Source organism: Aedes albopictus, chromosome 3, assembly GCF_035046485.1.
Source record: "Aedes albopictus strain Foshan chromosome 3, AalbF5, whole genome shotgun sequence".
Classification (NCBI taxonomy): domain Eukaryota; kingdom Metazoa; phylum Arthropoda; class Insecta; order Diptera; family Culicidae; genus Aedes; species Aedes albopictus.
This window is the reverse complement of record NC_085138.1, coordinates 415,003,572-415,027,618: the sequence shown is the minus strand read 5'-3', so window position 1 is coordinate 415,027,618 and position 24,047 is coordinate 415,003,572. Positions and strand designations below refer to the sequence as shown.

General features: G+C 43.9%; 1 protein-coding gene across 1 annotated transcript; it reads left to right on the top strand.

The window, feature by feature from the left end:
• The first annotated feature begins 2 nt into the window (after positions 1 to 2).
• On the top strand, positions 3 to 21,139 carry LOC134291038 (NADH-ubiquinone oxidoreductase chain 5-like). Its single transcript, XM_062858297.1, has 8 exons — positions 3 to 59; positions 18,282 to 18,728; positions 18,872 to 19,292; positions 19,511 to 19,660; positions 20,120 to 20,127; positions 20,189 to 20,716; positions 20,766 to 20,824; positions 20,866 to 21,139. The coding sequence occupies exons 1-8, from the start codon at positions 3 to 5 to the stop codon at positions 21,137 to 21,139; spliced, it is 1,944 nt and encodes a 647-aa protein (XP_062714281.1).
• The last annotated feature ends 2,908 nt before the right edge of the window (positions 21,140 to 24,047 follow it).

Genomic DNA, 24,047 nt, shown 5'->3' with positions numbered 1-24,047 from the left:
GAATGAGAACGGAACGCAGCGCAGCGCAGCAGTTGATCGCGTTGACCGACGACACAACGGTCGGTGGTGGAGAAGATCTTCGCCCGGGAACAATTGTCGCATCACGATCCGCGATACGATCGATTGACTGACCAAATACCACGTGCTGGTGCGCGCTATGGCGGCATTGTTCTCTCTCATCGCGGCGGCCCGGGAAGGAAATGCATTACCCTCTGCTGATGGGGAAATAAGCGAGTGTCACCCCGCATTACAATTATGGCGATTTCAACGTCGTCGGGCGATAGCGATACTTCCCGTCCCGAGACGGGTGTGTGTAATCAGAGTGCGGTTGTCAGCAACTGCGAATGTGGAGATCCCGGTAGTAATTTCGCTGTCAATAAACCTACGACAAGGAAATTTCAACTTCGAACGGAATTTTGGCATCTGAACAAGCATCATTCAACATCTGACTAATCCGGTCGAAAAAAATCCCACACAATTCAAAGCGCAAAAGCCCACTTCCTAATTGCGAGGTTTTGTTAGATCGCATCTCTCCATCACCATCATCGAAATTGATGACTGCGAATCTCTGTACCCGTTGATTCTGCTTCTGGTTCCGTGGTGGAGTGTTCTGCCGTTTGCCACAGAGTGTGGAGTAATTAGGCGACCCAATCTCGCAATAAATTATCGTTTCAGTGATGCTCAGCTCAACCTGTGCACAGTGGTTTAATAAGTTAATTCAGCCTTTTAATATGGAACATAAAAATATACCTAACAGTTACTAACTATGAGATTTTATACAGATTATAGACTAAGATTCTTAAAGTTTTATTATATTTTATATAATATTTTTTTTTAAGAATGTGAGGCTAAAATTATGGATATGAGAAGATCTATTGTAACGTTATCATAATAACGTTAATGAAACACCGCTCATGATGACAATACCAATAGCTAGATAGAGAAGCGTTGGAAAGCATGGATCGAAACGATATGTAGAGATTTTATGCATGTGTCGGCAATGTGCCATCACCGGGAAATAAATCTATTGAAAAATAACTGATAATAATTTTTAATTTGATATTTTTATTTATAGAGTGTGATAGCTGTATTGCCGTGTGCAGCATAGTTGGCTCTTGTTCTATGGGAATCCCTATTAAAATCTGCTGATCTGCTGTGGTCCCGCGAGCGTTCGCTGATGCTGTTGACAGGATGGTAGTTCGGGTGGATAGGTAGGTAGTATAATTTTTCGGCAACTATGGGATTTACCGAAAGGGATTCGGTGTCCAGACCGAATGCTAGACCTCCCTCCTAGACGGCGATCGACACGGTCTAGGGCGATACCGGATTGACCGTGCCGAGAGTCGGAAAGCTTCTTGACTTTTAGGGGATTTCCCCGAGCTACAAACCTCCTTAAGACCAGTATGGTCAGAGGTACAGTGTATCAAACAATAGGACGCAATCAGTGAAGTACTAGATTGAAAGTAGTGAGCTGGATTTTTGTATGGTGAGATGATCAATTCTCCATTTCTGCAATGAAATGGTGCAAGCAGCGTGGGTTATATGATTTCTTGACTAATTTGATGCTGTTTGAGCAAAAGTTTGGATAACTGTGTTGTTGAAGTTGCAAGAAAAAATAATACAGCAACACAGTTATCCAAACTTTTGCTCAAACAGCATCAAATTAGCCAATAAATCATATAACTCACGCTGTTTGCACCATTTCATTGCAGAAATGGAGAATTGATCATCTCACCATACAAAAATCCAGCTCACTATTTTCAATCTAGTACTTCACTGATTGCTTCCTATTGTCCGTACAGCAATTTTTTGTCAAAATAATTTTTCATTTAAATGATTATAACTTTTTTATGCGTCAATCAAAAACGCTGAAATTTTGAACAATCATGAATCATATATTAAAGCTCCATTAGTAAAATTTCGAGCGAGATCGAATAAGTTTACTGGAAATTACAGAACTTTTAGTAAAACTTATAAAATTTTTGAATACATTTTTAAAACATTATATTTCAATATGTACTTGATGAAAATTTTTCAATATTTTTCGTGTTACAGCTTATACCTAAGGCTTTCATATGCAGCTTCGTTTAAGGTTTAATATTCACTACAAAAAATATTAAAAATCTGTATATGTTCAGAGTGTCATTTGGAAATTTATCATATTTTGATCAATAAAAGTGCCAAGTGTTTTCAACTTTTTTGAACTCTCGTAATGATATATTTTTATACAGGACCTACTGAACTACATATGAGGTTTTGTGTGGTTTTTGTGATCATTTGGCTAGAGCTACGCCATCCGGAAGTTTTAAGCATATGATTTGCGGAATTTGCAGTTTTGAAGCTCTTATCTTCAAATTGATGATTTTAGTGTTGTGATTGTGGCCGGAAGGACTTGATATCGTTATTCCGCTAGTGACTGATTTGGTTATACGTCGCGAACAGCGGACATCCGCTTTGCATGCAGCATCGTGTGCTTTTGCCAATGCTATTAAGCTTTATATTTTTGGTGTTAAAATTTTAAATCAGAACAGTGTGTTAGTGCATTGACTTGTAGTCTTGTGCTATCCAGAAAACAATTAGAACATTCGTACAACAACTATGTGCGCGGGTGTTGATCGTTTTTGTGGCGTGACATTTTTCAAGCAGTTATCAGCAGCATCCCACATCAAGAGGAACCTGGCTCAGAAAAGACGATCATCAAATGGATATAAAAAGACAAACTTGGTGAGGACGTTTCATGCTTCATATTTCTCTATTGTATATTGTATATATTGAACCATATAATTGCAAATATCTCGGAGCGTTTGGTACGGTATGTCCACGCATCATTCCTCCCCTGTAGATTCGAGAAGTGATTCGATGTTAAATGAAAGTTTATTATAGTCGAAGAATTTCAAAGAATCATCTCTGCGGTAAACGCTACGCAGTAGGCCTGGCCGCTTTGACGCTTGTGCCATATCTTTGATATGCTGCAAGCATCAATATTGACAAGAAAAATAATTGGGCGTAATCTAACCCGATTATTTTCCAGGATGCTTTCATGTACTGGCTGCGTATGCGTTAGATTAGATTAGATTAGATTAGGACCTACTGAACTACATATGAAGAGTAGGTCCTATGGATTTTTCGTTCAGTTAATGCACTTTTATTGATGGAAAACGTTTGGCAGATTATATGTGCAAAATATGGTAAATTTTTAAAACATCGTCAACTACATACGCACATTTTTCACATTTTTTGTAGTGAATATAAAACCCCAAACATGGCTGCATATGAAAGCCTTAGGTCTAAGAAGTAACACAAAAATATTGAAAAAAATCCATCGAGTACATATTGAGATATAATGTTTTAAAAATGTGTTCAAAAGTCTTATAAGTTTTAATAAAAGTTCTATAACTTTCAGAACACTTATTCGATCTCGCTCAAAATTTTACTAATGGAGCTTTAATATATGATTCTTGATTGGTCAAAATTTCAGCGTTTTTGATTGACGCATAAAAAAGTTATTAACATTTGAATGGAAAAATAGTTTGACAAAAAATTTGCTGTACGGACAATTGTTTGATACACTGTATTGCTGGTCTCCTTTACGTTTTTGGCTTAGCAGACTTCCATCTACCAGGCAGAATGGTGTGCTCACCGGTTGGGAGCGCCCTACCAGTCAAGATGGCGGATTAATGATATACGGAAAAAGGTCCTATGAAAGTATAGTATTAAATATCTTCTTCTTCTTCTTCCTGGCTCGACGTTCCAACTGGAACTTGGCCTGCTTCTCTTCATCTTAGTGTTCTTTTAGCATTTCCACAGTTATTAATTGAAGGGCTTTCTTTGCCTTCCATTGCATGAATTTGTATATTGTGAGGCAAGTACACTATGGCCAGTACAGTCGATAAAAGTTCCCGACCGGAACGGAACGGGAATTGAACCCGCCGTCTACGGATTGGCGATCCAAAGCCTCACCACTAGGCTAACTGGAGAACCGTATTGAATATCTAGTCATTATATTTAAGCTAGATTTAAGCACAACTCCTACCTTACGAAATATAATTCTTCTCCTCTTGAATGGTTACCACCACTTTTTTCCTTAAGCCTCAAGGACACTTTGAAACAATCTTGAGTACAGGAACGCCTTCTAACAATTGAAGCGATGGCGCTTCTAAATATAAATTTGACCCTTTTGTGAGATTGTCTACAATAAAAAGCGAGTTGATGAGGTCTCCGACAAGTTGAAGTGAGCAGCTCAAGCGTGGGTGCTCCAGTCCACTTCCCGGCAAGCCAGCCGGTGGAGGTTATGGACGGAGCGTGGTTGTTGAGGGGCGTCAACCACTGCTGCAGCAGCGAAGCCTGCAAATGAGAAAGTGCCGAAATTTACCCAAACGGAGGCCTTCTCCTTCGCAGGAAGTCCGAATAAGGCGGAAGCGACTGCTCGCGACAAACGGGGCAAGCAATCGCAGAAGCGGGCGAGGCAGCCGTCAGGCGAGGAGCTATCTGGCATTGCCCGCAAAGCCAGGCGAATCATTACCCCGAAAGTCGGTAATAATGCCGGAAGGTCGGACCCCAGCCAGGGTTCCCGGAAAGCTGGGAAGGGTGGGCCTGAAAAGGCTGGCCCGTCCTGGAACGATGGGAATAAGGGATTGCGACCGCTGATGGGCCCTCAGCAGCCACAGAGCATGGCGATCCAAGGGGAGGACCCCCCTTGGACGAAGGTAGAGCGGAAGAAGAAGAAGAAAACGAATCCGCAGGTAGTAGCGCAGGACGCCAAGCCAAGGCGTAGGAGGGCAGGTGCCAAGCGCGAGAAAGGCGACGCGATCGTCATCAAGACGGAACAGTCCAAGTACTCGGACGTCTTGAAGACGATGCGAAGCGACGCCAAGCTTGAGGGTCTTGGAGCCGACGTACGCATTATCAGACGTACTCGTACGGGCGAGATGATCACGGAGCTCAAACGCCAGAAGGAACACAAGGGCGCCGCCTACAAGAGGCTGGCAGAAGAGGTCCTTGGTGAGGGTGCAAAGACCTAAATATTCCCACGCCTTCCGATATTCAAAGTCAATTCAACTGAAACAAAAATGCATTTTCACCCCACATTTCCAACAGCTGCCCGGGGGATTTTAGATTCAATTTTCATCGTAGGGTCTACCTACCTCACGCGCGGCATATTGGAAGCAACGAAAATCGCACCATTCGTTACTGACCTAGTTTTTATAACCCATCATCGTCCGGTGGTGGCCGGGTGCGATCGTGTTGCACCGCGTTAGGTCCGGTCGGTGTGATGCAATTTCAATTACGCTTGGGACAACGATGGGTAATAAACCCGAAAGAATGATATAGAACCGCGACATCATATTGATCGCGCTGGAACAAAGATTGTTTATTTTTGTTTCGAAATCAAGGCGCCGAATTGGCCGGGTAAGGTTCTGAACTCAGGTGAACCTTAGCTGGAATGTTCTGAAATTGAGACACCGTATTGGCGGCATACGGCGCCGGACTTGTTTTGCACTCGATTTGTTTTGACTTCGAGTAAACTGAAAGAAAAGAATGTGGGGGTATAATTTCAACCAACATCCGCGGCCGGGGGCCGGCTAGGGTTCACTGTGCCCAAGTAAGGTACACTTCAATAACAAAGCGGGTGCTTTGTTTTGGAGAATTTGGTGCCAAATTCCAAAGACGATGAGGATGATGATGGTGACGATGATGATGATGGGGAGAATGATGATGACGTCGATGGTTGGTTCAATTCTTTCACACACCTAAGCCTTGTCTACGCTCAAGTGAGGCGGGGCTAGAAGATGTAGGCCTTGGTGTAAAGATTCTCAGTAGGTTTTGTGCGAACACGCCCAAGTCAGGCGTGGTTAGGAGATTTAAGTTTTTCGTTGGCATTAATATTCTTGGTAGGGCTTGGGAAACGCCCAAGATAGAAGAGTCGTTGATGTTTTCAAGAAGAGAAGGATTTTAATCACGATGAGGACAAGTAGGATAGGTAGAGGTCTAGGTTTTGGACTTATTAGTATTTTCATTTGGTAGGGTTTTGGATACGCCCAAGTTGGTTCGGGCATTGTTAGGAATTATCATGACATCTTCGGCAAGACGAGAATGATCGTAGGAATTTTAGACACGCCCAAGCTGGTTCGGGTATTGCTAGGAAATTTAGGCTATAAATACGGAGGCTTTGGCTTCAGTCGGGGCCAGTAGTCGGGGAGTTCGGTGACAACGTTAACGCAGGCAGCACATCGGATAAGTCTTGAGCTCCCATGTGGGACACCTCTAGATACTGTCCAAATAAAAGCTGTAGGTAGGACGTAGTAGTCGGGTCAAGAAGAAGCTGGAAGTGTCTCTAGTAGTTCGGTGAAGAAATACAGATAATGTTAAGATGATATAAGAAAAAGTGAACCGTTGTAATATAAGATAAGTGATGGTTTGTGATACTTCAATATAGTTTATTAAAACTGTGTCGGACTGTAATGAAATGAAAGATATCACATTCCGTGTAGTGTTTAATGCAGCCCCTGGACGGTACAGGGCGCTTCAAGGGTGTGCAGGTGAGGGCTCTGACACATAAGGCGACTCTGAAGGTCAAGGACATTGATGAGATCACCGAAGTGGAAGAGCTTGTCACGGCACTGCGGCAACAGTGCGATGTGCAGGTGGCCGCCGCAGCCGTTAAGCTACGGAACTGGGACACAGATAGCTTTGGTTCAGCTACCTGTGGCGGACGTCAAAAAGTCCGTTAAAGTAGGGAGCATAAAGGTGGGTTGGTGTGTATGTCACCTGACATTCCACGAGCCACCAGAGGTTTGCTTCAGGTGTCTGGAACCAGGACACAAGTCGTGGGACTGCAAAGGCCCCGACAGGCGCAATCTGTGCAGGCGATGCGGCGCTGAAGGTCATAAGGCCCAAAGCTGCACGAGTCCGCCCATCTGCATGATCTGTACCGGGAAATCCTCGAACAACAGACATCCGATGGGTGGTCCAAGGTGCCCGGCCTTCAAGAAAGTCGCAGTGAACAACAAATCACAGTGCAGGTAACGCAGCTGAACCTGAACCACTGTGATGCGGCTCAGCAACTGCTTTGTCAGGCAGTTTATGAGTGGGAGACGGATATCGCCATCATATCGGACCCATACCGAGTACCCGCCGGCAACGGCAACTGGGTCGCGGATGGGACCAGAAAAATGGCGGCGATATGGACGACGGGTAAATACCCCGTTCAGGAGTTGGTGTCTACTACCTATGAGGGCTTCGTGGTCGCCAAAGTAAACGGGGTCTTCTTCTGTACCTGTTATGCGCCTCCGCGGTGGCCGATCGAGCAATTCACGCAAATGTTGGACCGCTTAACGAACGTGCTAACAGGGCGAAGGCCGGTGGTAATAGCGGGCGACTTTAATGCCTGGGCCGTGGAATGGGGAAGCCGTTTCACGAACCAGCGGGGTCAGATCGTGCTAGAAACACTGGCCATCTTAGATGTCGACTTGGCTAATGTCGGTACCAAGAGTACCTTTAGTCGAAACGGAGCGGAGTCAATTATTGACGTGACCTTTTGTAGTCCTGGCTTAACAAGTAGTCCGAACTGGAGAGTAGATGATGGCTACACTCACAGCGACCACCTGGCGGTTCGCTACAGTATCGACTACAACAACAGCAGACAGCGGATAGAAGAAGAGGCGGCTATTTAGGAAAGCGCTCCGCCGTGAGCGAAACTTAATCGGTTTAGACGGCGACGAGCTGGTAGCGGTGCTCTCACGTGCGTGTGATGCGACCATGCCTAGGCGAGTCCACCCTAGAAATGGGAGGCCACCGGCTTACTGGTGGACCGACGCGATTGCGGACCTGCGCCGTGCCTGCCTACGGGCTAGGCGGTGGATGCAGCGAGCACGATCAGAGGAAGAGCGAAACGAACGGTGGTGTTCGCCGCTGCAAAAGCCGCGCTTAAGGCCGAGATAATAGCAAGCAAAAAGGCCTGCTTCGAGGGTCTCTGTCAGAGTGCCAATACGAACCCGTGGGGTGACGCCTGGAGAATCGTTATGGCCAAGACGAGAGGTCTGATGGCTCCTACAGAGCAATCTCCAGAGCTATTGGAGGGGATCATTGGAGGACTTTTTCCGCGTCATGATCCTAGTCCTCTGCCTCCTTTCGTAGGACAGCGGCGGACTGGGGCTGGCGGTGAGGAGAGGGTCAGCGATGTGGAACTTGCGGGGATAGCTAAGTCCCTTAGCGTAGCTAAGGCCCCAGGTCCGGACGGAGTTCCGAACCTAGTCTTAAAAGTAGCTATTGCAGAGGCTTCCGAGGTGTTCAGGTCTGCTATGCAGAAATGCCTGGACGAGGGAGTTTTCCCACAAGCTTGGAAGAGGCAGAGCCTGGTACTATTGCCAAAGGCAGGGAAACCACCCGTAGACCCGTCGGCATATAGATTATTATGCTTGATTTACATGGCGAAAAAGGGGCTCGAAAAGATCATCCTCAATAGAATGTTGAGGTTCACCGAGGGCGAAAATGATCTTTCGAGAAACCAGTACAGCTTCCGGAAGGAGAGGTCCACCGTAGACGCTATCTTGTCGGTTACAAAAACCGCCGAGAAAGCACTCGAGACTAAGAGGAGGGGAATTCGCATCTGTGCGGTAGTGACTCTGGATGTAAGGAATGCGTTTCATAGCGCCAGCTGGTCTGCTATTGCTGATGCGCTCTTGCGTCTAGGGATACCGGGGTACCTGTACGAGATTCTCGAAAGCTACTTTTAGAATCGTGTACAGTGGTTTTTCGATTTTATCACGGTCAAAAAAAAATTTAGCGAAACCGTGAATTTGGCGAAATGAAATATAAGTGACAATTTTAAGTACAATATCAATATACTGCAAAATGTTTGAGTCGTAATTCACAGCTCTAGTAATGTGTCAATGAAAGTATTGTTTAGGCGCTGTCCATACACTACAGAGACCCATTTCGGGTCATATCCAACAACCATCTTCAGCTGTAGACTTTCGTTCTAACAATATATTGATTTTTTTTATGGATCGAAGACTTAGGCCAGATCTACCTTCCCCTTGAAGTCTACGTAGTTTATGTACGGGCCAACCGTGATTAGGAGTCAAAACTTACAAGGACATTGTACAATTCTCGCGCTTAGTATCATACAGGCGTGTACACAATGATCGTTTTCTGTTTATCGATTTTCTCTTTTGTTAATAACGTAGCCGGCAAATTATTTTCGGTTGTTTTCGTTGTTCTAGAAGCTAGTACTAGTCGTCCATCACCGAAACATTCCAAGATATCATCCGAATATTGAACGTGTTTCTCGAAATAATCTGAAGAGAAAATGGATGAAGAAATATCAAGCATTGTAGATATGCCCGTAAAAAGTTTTTTTTTGTAGAAGATAATTCAAAGTCTCTTTTATATACGAAGCTGTAGGAAATAATCAGACGATTTACTAAATGGAATTGCATTTATTTCAATGAACGAGGTAATGGAAACTGAAGCAGTAATCATGAAAGTGAAGAAATATCAAATGGTAATCTTGTCAACCTTGTTGTGACTTATCTTACAAAGTTTATTCGTCAAATCTTAAAAGTTTCCATTATCTAACTAATCGTTTTTGTATGAATTGCTTTCCTAACGGTTTTCATCAATTAGATATTTACAGTATTTATTTATGAAATGGTTTAATGTGCAATGACCAAAAATCTTCATAATTTTGTTTTAGGGATATTGAGGATAATATAGTCATTGAAATAAAAATAAAATATTTTTAATTTGTGAAAATTCTTTACTCAGTTTTATATTTACTCTGAGATTTAAAACCTCTATTCAAAGAAACCTATTCCCACTTTTTTCTCATAGTAAAGGTCAAATATTCCAGACTCTGGAAAGCCCTAATAAGTAGTTTCACGATCAGGGCCTGTCTATAAACTACGTACACTCTTAGGGGGAGCAGGGTTCTTGACCAAAGTCTACGCTTCATACAAATTTCGATAATTTTGTATGGACAAAAGTCTACGAGGGGGTCTCAGATGGCCAAACATTAGTCTACGTAGTTTATGGACAACGCCTAACATTTATATGTTGGTTTCGCGATGTTTTAGAAAAGGCGTGATAAAAACGAAATGAAAACCGTGATAAAATCGAGAGTGAATTTGGCGGGTAGTGAATAAAATGACTAGTGATAAAACCGAAACGCCACTGTACTACTTTACGACACGGAGGTGGGTCTGAAGTGCTTTCACATAACCACAGGAGTCCCGCAAGGTTCCATACTGGGTCCGGTATTATGGAATGTCATGTACGACGAGGTGTTGAGGTTGGAGTACCCAGTGGGAGTGGAGATTGTCGGATTTGCCGACGACATTACGCTCGAAGTCTACGGTGAAACGATCGAGGAGGTGAAGTTGACTACCGACCACTTGATCAAGGATGATGTCCAATAGCTCTGCGGTGTACGCCAGTAAAAGCAAGCTTTTGGCTAGTGTTGCTACATCCATACTTAGGTATGGCGGCCCGGCGTGGGGCACTGGGCTAAGTGTTAAATGCTACCGACGGAAGCTGGAAAGTACTTACAGGCTTATGTGCCTGAGGGTTGCGAGCGCGTACCGTACCGTGTCACACGACGCTCTCTGCGTCATTACTGGTATGGTGCCTATCGGCATCCTTATCAGTGAGGACATGGAGTGCTTAGAAATGCGCGGCACAAGAGGCATACGCAGGACTGCCAGGATGGCCTCTATTTATAGTCAAATGGCAGCGCGCGTGGGACAGTTCCACCAAAGGAAGGTGGACCCATAGGTTGATACCGAGGGTAGATAGTTGGATTAATAGGCGCCATGGGGAAGTTACATTCCACCTGACACAGGTCCTTTCAGGTCATGGTTGCTGCCGACAGTATCTACACCGTTTCGGGCATACGGATTCTCTCGAATGCCCAGTGTGCAATGGTTTAGAGGAAACGGCGGAACACGCTTTGTTCGTGTGCCCGCGTTTTCGCACAATGCGTGACCGCATGCTTGCCACATGCGGGGAGGACACAAACCCGGACAACTTGGTCCAGAGGATGTGTAGGGATGAGTTTGGCTGGAACGCCGTTTCAACGGCTATCACCCATATCGTCTGGGAGCTGCAGAGGAGGTGGCGCGTGGACTCGGAGAATGGTCAGTCCAGATGCAGTACAAGAGGTGGTCCAGGAGTTCGGAGTCGGCTTCGTAGATCATACCGGTACTCTGCGGTCGAGACCCTTACAGCGATTAAGTGGCCGCGGAGAGGAAGTCCCGGTAGCGGTGCTGTCGTGGCGTCGGTCTACTGGGTTGGATCCGAGCCCGCGGTTGGAAAGGGGTTCCCGGCAAGGTTCGGGGTAGGTGAGACTGAGACCCTGCTGTCTGCAACTTTCGAGTGCATCTGATAGGGCCTGAAGGGTAGTGATACCCTTCCTTACGGGCAGGTCAGATCGGGTTGCACGTGGGCATCAGCTCTTGATGTCTGCCAAGCAGTTGGGCGCAGGCGGGGTTGACCCTGCCCGCCTTCCGAGGACAAAGGGAGTGGCGGAAAAGTCGCATATTTAATTTATACAGAAGGCTTAAGTTTCAATGCTTGTGTTTTAGGTGTAGTAGATGTACATAAATAAGTTTTATGTATTTTTTTGCATCGATTTTATTATTTATCTAATGGTCTTTCGAAAGCATTGGTTTGGACTTTTTTGCCACTGTGCATTGGCGTCTAATGGTTGGCACGGGTCACACAGATCTGATGTTCTTGCCCAGAGAACGCATTCATTACCATCATCATAGTCATTGGTTGGTCGGTTCATATAGTATGATTCATCTCCGGGGAAGAATCAGGTATACCCGACTCAGTCCACAGTCTCCCGTCGCTCGTTGTTGGTGCAGCGATCAGGTTTTTATTTGTTTTGATTCTGATCGTTAATTTGCGTGGTTTTTGCACGTAGGTATTCCGCTAACGGGCGCGAAAGGCGGAATATACTGTACGGTCGGTCGAGCATAAGAGACGACACACGGCGTATGGTTGGCGTTCTCTAAGGCGTCGTCGGACTTTTTTGTGATTTCCTGGAACGTTCCTGGATCGACCGGAGGCGGAAGACTGAGGAGAAAGAGATCATTAGTTTACGCATGGACACCTGTTTCATTACATATATACCAAGTGTACAAAGTGAGGTGTTGGGAATGGGGTTCTGAAGATGAGTCACGACATCTTTGAGGGCAGCACTGAAAATCGAAGTCGTGTTTTTTTTGCGTTGTGAATATCTACTTCTCTACTACATGAAGTTACTTGTCATCAACCTTTACTGAGTTTTTACAGAAAAATCCACTTACGAGTTTTCAGTATTGTGTTGTTTCTTGCTGACAATTCATCATTCTTTTGTTGTTGTAGTTTTTGTACAAATTTCTTAAAAAATCCTAAGAAATCCATTATCTAAGAAAAACTAGGTAATTCTTTAATATGAAGTTTTTCCAACGTTTTTCTGTAGTTTTTGTAGTCAATAGCATAAAAACAGTAGAATAATATGCAAAATATTTTTTCTGGATATCTCAGGTCATCCAAACTATTCTTGAGTTTACATCCTTAAGTCTATGGGTGCAACGGTAACTTCTTTCATTATAGAAAGCTACGATTTGTAATCTATCATGTTCAGTAAGTCTTCTGAAATTTCGATAGACAGTATCAGATCAGTCGGAATATCCTAGGTCATCCAAACTGTTCTTGAGTTTAGATCCTTAAGTCTAGGAGTGTAACGGTAACTTCTTTCATCGTACTAAACTACGATTTGTTATCTATCTTGTCCAGTAAGTCTTCCGAAAGTTTAATAGACAGTATCAGATCTTGAAGCCTAATACTGTATGAAGAGCCCCGCCGTACGCAGAAGTTGTCACTGATTGCGCTTTTCGATAGCTAAGTATTCAGACGGAATCAAGATTGCCCCATCGATTCAACCTTCAACCCGAAAAGAGTTTGAGAGTCAACCCCATCGTCTTCGTCATCCACGCTTCACCAACTCCATCAAAGAAGAACTTTCAATTTCTTCCTAATCCGAGCAACATTCAAGAGAATTATAATTGTCCGCAAACAAGTTTGTCGTAGGTAGTGGGTTGAGTGGAGTAACCCGATCTGTCGTTGTCGAGAGGGGGAAGGCAGTTGTCAGTTGATTGACTGCGAGAAGTAGCCGCAGATGCCCATATTAGCATTACTGACTGCCTGCCGCCGCGCCGGCTCTCGGCGTCGCGGCCGGTGATGGAAGATTAACGGATCACAACGCAACGCCAACATATTAGACGTTCCATAAATAGCGATCGCGAGGAACAATTTCCTGATGTCGTGTCGTGACCTGCCGTCACATCTACCGGAGGTATGTGTGGAGTGGTGGCGACTATATTAATAGCTAGAATACCTAGCACAACAACGGTTCTATTAGTGACCATGAAACAACGCACGATTAGTCGTTCGTTGGGATTGTGCGGAGGGCTTGGCGTCGATATTAAACGTCACACAAGTGTCAAATGAGGAGTGGAATGCAGTACTAGATTATCGTGATTGATTTTATTTATAGCGAGATTGATTCAGATTGTTGAAACGCATGGTGGGGATTCTGGTTCAAACGGTGAATGGGGAAGTAATTCAGTAAGACCATACTGACGATGTACGGGTTCGACTCCCTGTATGATCTAGGATTTTTTCGTTGTTATGGAAATGTCCTTGGTTTGTTAAGAAAGAGAGTATTTTCGTGCCTGTCACGATAAGCAAACTCATCAATAATACAGTGCGAGAAATAAGTATAAAGACAGAGCCGTTTTCCATACAAAATAATCATGTTTAGGGATCAAAATCTCTTTTTGTAGCGATTCGATTGTTATGGAATTTTGTCTGCAACCTTAAAATAACTAGAACTATGGCTAGAAATATAAATCATCATCCATGAAAACGTTTATATCGACTTTCCAGATTCAAATAAATATAAAGACACTTATTTCCATATAAAATGTGTCTTTATATTTATTTGAATCTGAAAAGTCGATATAAACCATTTCATGGATGGCGATTTATATTTTTAGCCAAAATTCTAGTAATTTTAAGGTTGCAGGCAAAATTCCACAACAATCGAATCGCTAGAAAAAGAGATTTTGATCCCTAAACATGATTATTGTGTATGGAAAACGGCTCTGTCTTTATACTTATTTCTCGCACTGTAGTTGGCTGTCGTCAACAAACAAAAAAAAATGCTCAAAGAGAACACTTTGCCGAGGGCAGGTTCTGTTCCATGTAGAATGTCAATCGAAAAATAAAATGAAGAAATGCATAGCAAGGAATGGTTGATTTGTAAATTTAATATCTAATTTTAGAATATTATATGCATCGAGTATGTGTGGAATTCTTAAGTCAATTTGCATAACTTCAGGACAGTGTATGCATAATTAATCCGGTTATGGTTTTACGATTACGAACAACAGTCATCGCGTACTAGATTATTGCACGTATCGCTTTCAATCTCGAACCCGTCGCCATTAAACCGCCCATAAAAATGTAAACAAACGGCTTGCTTTGTCAACGAATCCGACCTCGCCTAATTGACCCCTCCCGACCAGCAGCAGCAGCAGCAGCGCCTACTGTTCGGAAATTGAGCCATCCTGCGTCGCCTTCGTCGTCTGACGTTTCGTAAAACTTCATCCGAATATTATTCCATGCTTCATTGAAAAATAAAAGTCTTCTCGTGTTGCCGTTTTTATTGGTTTCCTTGCTGACGCTGTTGTCGGGTATCAACTCAAAACTGTACCAAACAGGTTATAGTTTCGACGAGAGATTATTTGGCCGTAAAAAAGTTTAACTTGTACAACCGAACGCGGATAGCTTCTAGTCGAGAACTGTGGTGGTAGCAGAGCAAAAAAGCAAAAACGTTGAAAATACAAAATAACAAATACAGTGTGGATCAAAAATTCTGCTCTGCTCTTGCTCTGCTCTTGCTCTGCTCTTGCTCTGCTCTTGCTCTGCTCTTGCTCTGCTCTTGCTCTGCTCTTGCTCTGCTCCTGCTCTGCTCCTGCTCTGCTCCTGCTCTGCTCCTGCTCTGCTCCTGCTCTGCTCCTGCTCTGCTCCTGCTCTGCTCCTGCTCTGCTCCTGCTCTGCTCCTGCTCTGCTCCTGCTCTGCTCCTGCTCTGCTCCTGCTCTGCTCCTGCTCTGCTCCTGCTCTGCTCCTGCTCTGCTCCTGCTCTGCTCCTGCTCTGCTCCTGCTCTGCTCCTGCTCTGCTCCTGCTCTGCTCCTGCTCTGCTCCTGCTCTGCTCCTGCTCTGCTCCTGCTCTGCTCCTGCTCTGCTCCTGCTCTGCTCCTGCTCTGCTCCTGCTCTGCTCCTGCTCTGCTCCTGCTCTGCTCCTGCTCTGCTCCTGCTCTGCTCCTGCTCTGCTCCTGCTCTGCTCCTGCTCTGCTCCTGCTCTGCTCCTGCTCTGCTCCTGCTCTGCTCCTGCTCTGCTCCTGCTCTGCTCCTGCTCTGCTCCTGCTCTGCTCCTGCTCTGCTCCTGCTCTGCTCCTGCTCTGCTCCTGCTCTGCTCCTGCTCTGCTCCTGCTCTGCTCCTGCTCTGCTCCTGCTCTGCTCCTGCTCTGCTCCTGCTCTGCTCCTGCTCTGCTCCTGCTCTGCTCCTGCTCTGCTCTCTGCTCTGCCCTCTGCTATGCCCTCTGCTCTGCCCTCTGCTCTGCCCTCTGCTCTGCCCTCTGCTCTGCCCTCTGCTCTGCCCTCTGCTCTGCCCTCTGCTCTGCCCTCTGCTCTGCCCTCTGCTCTGCCCTCTGCTCTGCCCTCTGCTCTGCCCTCTGCTCTGCCCTCTGCTCTGCCCTCTGCTCTGCCCTCTGCTCTGCCCTCTGCTCTGCCCTCTGCTCTGCCCTCTGCTCTGCCCTCTGCTCTGCCCTCTGCTCTGCCCTCTGCTCTGCCCTCTGCTCTGCCCTCTGCTCTGCCCTCTGCTCTGCCCTCTGCTCTGCCCTCTGCTCTGCCCTCTGCTCTGCCCTCTGCTCTGCCCTCTGCTCTGCCCTCTGCTCTGCCCTCTGCTCTGCCCTCTGCTCTGCCCTCTGCTCTGCCCTCTGCTCTGCCCTCTGCTCTGCCCTCTGCTCTGCCCTCTGCTCTGCCCTCTGCTCTGCCCTCTGCTCTGCCCTCTGCTCTGCCCTCTGCTCTGCCCTCTGCTCTGCCCTCTGCTCTGCCCTCTGCTCTGCCCTCTGCTCTGCCCTCTGCTCTGCCCTCTGCTCTGCCCTCTGCTCTGCCCTCTGCTCTGCCCTCTGCTCTGCCCTCTGCTCTGCCCTCTGCTCTGCCCTCTGCTCTGCCCTCTGCTCTGCCCTCTGCTCTGCTCTCTGCTCTGCTCTCTGCTCTGCTCTCTGCTCTGCTCTCTGCTCTGCTCTCTGCTCTGCTCTCTGCTCTGCTCTCTGCTCTGCTCTCTGCTCTGCTCTCTGCTCTGCTCTCTGCTCTGCTCTCTGCTCTGCTCTCTGCTCTGCTCTCTGCTCTGCTCTCTGCTCTGCTCTCTGCTCTGCTCTCTGCTCTGCTCTCTGCTCTGCTCTCTGCTCTGCTCTCTGCTCTGCTCTCTGCTCTGCTCTCTGCTCTGCTCTCTGCTCTGCTCTCTGCTCTGCTCTCTGCTCTGTTCTCTGCTCTGTTCTCTGCTCTGCTCTCTGCTCTGCTCTCTGCTCTGCTCTCTGCTCTGCTCTCTGCTCTGCTCTCTGCTCTGCTCTCTGCTCTGCTCTCTGCTCTGTTCTCTGCTCTGTTCTCTGCTCTGTTCTCTGCTCTGCTCTCTGCTCTGCTCTCTGCTCTGCTCTCTGCTCTGCTCTCTGCTCTGCTCTCTGCTCTGCTCTCTGCTCTGCTCTCTGCTCTGCTCTCTGCTCTGCTCTCTGCTCTGCTCTCTGCTCTGCTCTCTGCTCTGCTCTCTGCTCTGCTCTCTGCTCTGCTCTCTGCTCTGCTCTCTGCTCTGCTCTCTGCTCTGCTCTCTGCTCTGCTCTCTGCTCTGCTCTCTGCTCTGCTCTCTGCTCTGCTCTCTGCTCTGCTCTCTGCTCTGCTCTCTGCTCTGCTCTCTGCTCTGCTCTCTGCTCTGCTCTCTGCTCTGCTCTCTGCTCTGCTCTCTGCTCTGCTCTCTGCTCTGCTCTCTGCTCTGCTCTCTGCTCTGCTCTCTGCTCTGCTCTCTGCTCTGCTCTCTGCTCTGCTCTCTGCTCTGCTCTCTGCTCTGCTCTCTGCTCTGTTCTCTGCTCTGTTCTCTGCTCTGCTCTCTGCTCTGCTCTCTGCTCTGCTCTCTGCTCTGCTCTCTGCTCTGCTCTCTGCTCTGCTCTCTGCTCTGTTCTCTGCTCTGTTCTCTGCTCTGCTCTCTGCTCTGCTCTCTGCTCTGCTCTCTGCTCTGCTCTCTGCTCTGCTCTCTGCTCTGCTCTCTGCTCTGCTCTCTGCTCTGCTCTCTGCTCTGCTCCTGCTCTGCTCCTGCTCTGCTCCTGCTCTGCTCCTGCTCTGCTCCTGCTCTGCTCCTGCTCTGCTCCTGCTCTGTTCTACTGCTGCTCTGCTACATCGAATTCTATATCATGCTCTACATCGAATTCGTCATCGAGTTGTACATCGAGTTCTACATCCAACTCCACATCGAATTCCACGTCGAGCTCCACATCGAATTCCACATCGAATTCCACATCGAATTCTAAATCGAGTTCTACATCGACTTTGATATTGAGCTCTAGATTGAGTTGAACATCGAGTTCTACATCGAGTTCTACATCGAATTCTTCATCGAGCTCTACATTGAATTCTACATAGAGTTCTACATCGACTTCTTCAAAGATTTTTACATCGTTTCTACATCGACTTTTACATCGACTTCTACATCGAATTTTACATCGAATTCTACATCGAATTACGGACATCACCTTTTACATCGAATTCTTCATCGAATTCTACATCGAATTCTACATCTAATTCTACATCTAATTCTACATCGAATTCTACATCGAGCTCTGCATCGCATTCTACATCGAGTTCTACATCGACTTCTACAACGATTTTACGTCGATTCTACATCGACTTCTACATCGAATTTTAAATCGAATTCTACATCGAATTACAAACATCACCTTTTACATCGAATTCTACATCGAATTCTACATCTAATTCTACATCTAATTCTACATCGAATTCTACATCGAGCTCTGCATCGCATTCTACATCGAGTTCTAGTTCGACTTCTACAACGATTTTACGTCGATTCTACATCGACTGTTACATCGACTTCTACATCCACTTCTACATCGAATTACCTTTTACATCGAATTCTGTATCGAATTCTACATCGAATAGTACATCGAATTCTACATCAAATCCTACATCGAATTCTACTTCGAATTCTACATCGAATTCTACATCGAATTCTACATCGAATTCCACATCGAATTCTATATCGAATTCCACATCGAATGCTACATCGAATTCTACACCAAATTCTACATCGAATTCTACATCGAACTCTACATCGAATTCTACATCGAATTTTACATCGAATTTTACATCGAATTTTACATCGAATCCTACATCGAATTCTACATTGAGTTCTACATCGAATTCTACATCGAATTCTACATCGAATTCTACATCGAATTCTACATCGACTTCTACATCGAATTTAAAATCGAATTCTACATCGAATTACAAACATCACCTTTTACATCGAATTCTACATCGAATTCTACATCTAATTCTACATCTAATTCTACATCTAATTCTACATCGAATTCTACATCGAGCTCTGCATCGCATTCTACATCGAGTTCTACTTCGACTTCTACAACGATTTTACGTCGATTCTACATCGACTGTTACATCGACTTCTACATCCACTTCTACATCGAATTCCAAACATTACCTTTCACATCGAATTCTACATCGAATAGTACATCGAATTCTACATCAAATCCTACATCGAATTCTACTTCGAATGCTACATCGAATTCTACATCGAATTCTACATCGAATTCTACATCGAATTCTACATCGAATTCTATATCGAATTCCACATCGAATTCTACATCGAATTCTACACCAAATTCAACATCGAATTCTACATCGAACTCTACATCGAATTCTACATCGAATTTTACATCGAATTTTACATCGAATCCTACATCGAATTCTACATTGAATTCTACATCGAATTCTACATCGAATTCTACATCGAATTCTACATCGAATTCTACATCGAATTCTACATCGAATTCTACATCGAATTCTACATCGAATTCTACATCGAATTCTGCATTGAATTCTACATCGAATTCCTCATCGAATACTACATCGACTTCTGCATCGACTTCTGCATCGAATTCTACATCGAATTCTACATCAAATTCTACATTAAATTCTACATCGAATTCTATATCGAATTCTACATCGACTTCTTAATCGACTTCTTATAACGTCCACATCGAATTCTAGATCGACTTCTACATTGAATTCTACATCGAATTCTAGATCAAATTCTAAAACGAATCCTAAATCGAGTTCTACATCGAGTTCTACATTGAGTTGTGCAGCGAATTCTACATCGAGTTCTACATCGAATTCTACCTCGAATTCAACATCTACTTCTACATCGACTTCTACATCGACTTCTACGTCGAATTCTACATCGAATTCTACAACGAATTCTACATCGACTTCTACATCGAATTCTACATCGAATTGTACATGGAATTCTACATCGAATTCTACAACGAATTATACATCGAATTCTACATCGAATTCTACATCGAATTCTACATCGAATTCTACATCGAATTCTACATCGAATTCTACATCTAATTCTACATCGAATTCTACATCGAATTCTACAACGAATTCTGCATCGAATTCTACATCGACTTCTACATCGAATTGTACAAGGAATTCTACATCGAATTCTGCATCGCATTCTACATCGAATTCTACATCGAATTATACATCGAATTGTACACCGAGTTCTACACCGAGTTCTACATCGAATTCTACATCAACTTCTACATCGACTTCTAAATCGACTTCTACATCGACTTCTACATTGGCTTCTGCATCGAATTCTGCATAGACTTCGACATCGAAATTTACATCGACTTCTGCATCGACTTCTGCTATCTCTACTTCTTTTTCTACTTCTACTTGCCAAGGCCTCAAAGTCTCTTAAATTAAGACAAATCAAAAATTCTTCTACTTCTACTCCTACCTTCTATTTTTAGTTTTTGCTCTCATTCTACTTTTGCCTCTTCTTCTACTGCTACTTCTACGTCTACTTCTACGTCTACTTCTACGTCTACTTCTACGTCTACTTCTATGTCTACTTCTACGTCTACTTCTACGTCTTCTTCTACGTCTACTTCTACGTCTACTTCTACGTCTACTTCTACGTCTACTTCTACGTCTACTTCTACGTCTACTTCTACGTCTACTTCTACGTCTACTTCTACGTCTACTTCTACGTCTACTTCTACGTCTACTTCTACGTCTACTTCTACGTCTACTTCTACGTCTGCTTCTACGTCCACTTCTACGTCCACTTCTACGTCCACTTCTACGTCTACTTCTACGTCCACTTCTACGTCTACTTCTACGTCTACTTCTACGTCTACTTCTATGTCCACTTCTACGTCTACTTCTACGTCTACTTTTACGTCTACTTCTACGTCTTCTTCTACGTCTACTTCTACGTCTACTTCTACGTCTACTTCTACGTCTACTTCTACGTCTACTTCTACGTCTACTTCTACGTCTACTTCTACGTCTACTTCTACGTCTACTTCTACGTCTACTTCTACGTCTACTTCTACGTCTACTTCTACGTCTACTTCTACGTCTACTTCTACGTCTACTTCTACGTCTACTTCTACGTCTACTTCTACGTCTACTTCTACGTCTACTTCTACGTCTACTTCTACGTCTACTTCTACGTCTACTTCTACATCTACTTCTACGTCTACTTCTACGTCTACTTCTACGTCTACTTCTACGTCTACTTCTACGTCTACTTCTACGTCTACTTCTACGTCTACTTCTACGTCTACTTCTACGTCTACTTCTACGTCTACTTCTACGTCTACTTCTACGTCTACTTCTATGTCTACTTCGACGTCCACTTCTACGCATACTTATTCTACTTCAAAATCTCCTTCTACTTCTTTTTCTACTGGTAGTTCTACTGCAACTACCAGTTCTGGTTATACTTCTAGTTTTAGTTATCTCTCTAGTTCTATTCTAAATTCTACTTCTCTTGCTGCTTTTACTTCTACTTTTACTTATACTTTTGTAATTACTTTTACTTTCAGTTCTACTCCTTTTACTATTTCTACTACTACTTGCACTTATACTTCTCCTACTACTCCTAGTTCAAGTTCTTGTTATGCTTCTAGGTTTAGTTCTCCTTTTACTTCTACTTCTAAATCTTCTTCCACTTTTACTTCTACTTCTACTTTTTCTTTCACTTCTACTTTTACTTCTTATTGAAATTCTACTGCTACTTCTACTTTTACTTCTTCTTATACTTCAACTTCTAGTTCTAAAAAAGACACTACACCGCCTTCAACCAGAGGTTGTACAGGCTGAACAAGCACTAACATTAGACAACGGACAACACACATAACACCCAGTGGCCCGGTGTAAATTCTCCTCGAAAAGTTTTCCCCAACTGGAACGGGAATCTAACCCACACTTTAAGGCTTACGAAACGCCTAGATGACTGACGCCTCTAGCCGCACGGCCACGAAGCCCACAAGTTCCAGTAATACTTCTACTTCTACTTCTACTTACGCTTTTATTTCTACTTCTCTTTCTACTACTTCTTCTACTGCTACTTCTAGTTTCATTTATAGTTTTAGTTTTCTTTCTTCTTCTACTTTGTATTATACTTCTTATTCTACTTCCTTTTTTACTTCTACTTCTACTAACGCTTCTATTTCTACTTCTCTTTCTACTACTTTTTCTACTGCAACTTCTAGTTTCATGATAGTTTTAGTTTTCTTTCTTCTTCTTCTACTTTGTATTATACTTCTTATTCTACTTCCTTTTTTACTTCTACTACTATTTCTACTGCTTCTTCTACTTTTACTTCTGTTACAACTTACTTCTATTCCCATTTTTACTTCTACTTCTACTTTCGCTTCTATTTCTACTTCTCTTTCTATTACTCCTTCTACTGCTACTTCTAGTTCTTTTTATAGTTTTCGTTCTCTTTCTACTTCTACTTTGTACTCTACTTCTTATTCTACTTCCATTTTTACTTCTACTTCTACTTCTACTGCTTCTTCTACTTTTTCTTCGGTTGCAACTTCTACTTATACTTCAAGTTTTACTTCTACATTTACTTCTTCTTCTATTATTACTTCTACTTCTACTTGTACTTATACTTCTCCTTCTATTCCTAGTTCAAGTTCTTGTTCTTTTTCTAGTTTTAGTTCTCTTTTTACTTCTTCTTTTACTTCTACTTCTACTTTTACTTCTTCTTCTACTTTTACTTCTACTTCTTCCACTTCTACTTTTTCGTCTACTTTTACTTCTACTTCTACTTACGCTTCTATTTCTACTTCTACTTACGCTTCTATTTTCTTCGAATTTCAACTGTCGATGATTATGTTGGTAAGTATGGCGTTCAGTCTTGGGAGCTTAAGAATCCGTTTTGAGTTATTCCTTCAAAGACTGAATGTCATATCTCCCAACTTACGCTTCTATTTCTACTTCACTTTCTACTACTCCTTCTACTGCTACTTCTACTTCTACTGCTTCTTCCACTTATCTTCTGTTGCGACTTCTACTTATACTAATTGTTTTTGCAAATATTTTAGATTCCCTGAAGAAGGTTAAATAAATATAACCGAAACGTCGGATGTAGGAGCAAAACAGCCTTTTGCTACCCACTCAGACTGCCAGAGCCGAGAAATTCCTATAATCTCTACTTATACTTCAAGTTCTACTTCTATTTCTACTTTTACTTCTATTACTACTTGTACTTATACTTCTCCAACTACTCCTATTTCTAGTTCTTGTTCTACTTCAAGTTTTGTTTTTTTTACTTCTACTTCGAATTCTACTTCTACTTTTACTTCTACTTCCTTTTCCACTTCTGTTTCTTGTTCCACTTCTACTTTTGCTTCTCTTTATACTTCAACTGCTACGTCTACTTCTATTGCTACGCCTTCTGCTACTTCTACTTCTACTTCTATTTCTACTTCTACTTCTACTTACGCTTCTATTTCTACTTCTCTCCCTTTTACTCCTTCTGCTGCTACTTCTAGTTCTACTTATAGTTTTTGTTCTCTTTCTGCTTCTACTTCTTATTCTACTTCCACTTTTACTTCTCCTTCTACTGCTTCTTCTTTTGCTTTTGTGGCAACTTCTACTTATACACCCTAACCTCTATTACGGTATAGAGAGTCGGGACTGCCTAAATAGAATTTTTTCCTAAATGGATTTCAAGGTTGCAAAGAAGTTGGAGAAGGGCAAGTGGCTTGCAGATGCAAGGGAGAGCGGGGGTAAAGGCGTTCAGATGTAAAGGGGGTTGGTCAGAGGGATTTCAAGGCAATTTTTAGACGGGGGGGGGGGTCAGAGGCGTTTTCAGGCGTTTCAGGGCGTTTCAGGAGGTTTCAGAGGGCTTTTAGGGGGCTTTCAGGTGCGTTTCACATGGATTTCATTTGTGTTTCAGATAGATTTTGTGGAGCTTCAGGAAATCTCAGGTGAGTTATAGAGGCATTTCAAAACGTTCCAAGGTGTTTCAATGCGTTTCAGGGCGTTTCATGACTTATCAGGAGGTTTCAGGTGGTTTAAGGGTGCCTTCGGAGGGTCGCAGGTGAATTTGACGGAGGTTTAATACGGGTTTTAGAGGCGTTTCAAAGCGTTTCAAGGCGTTTCAGGGCGTTCCAGGAGGTTTAAGGGGGGCTTAAGGGGCGCTTAAGGGGACTTTAGAGGCTCGTAGGTGAATTTCACAGAGATTTTATGGGGTTCCAGAGGCGTTTCAAAGCATGTTAAGGCGTTTCAATGCGTTTCAGGAGGCCTCACAGAGGATTTAGGGGTCTTCAGACGATCTCAGGTAAATTTCACGGAGGTTGAATA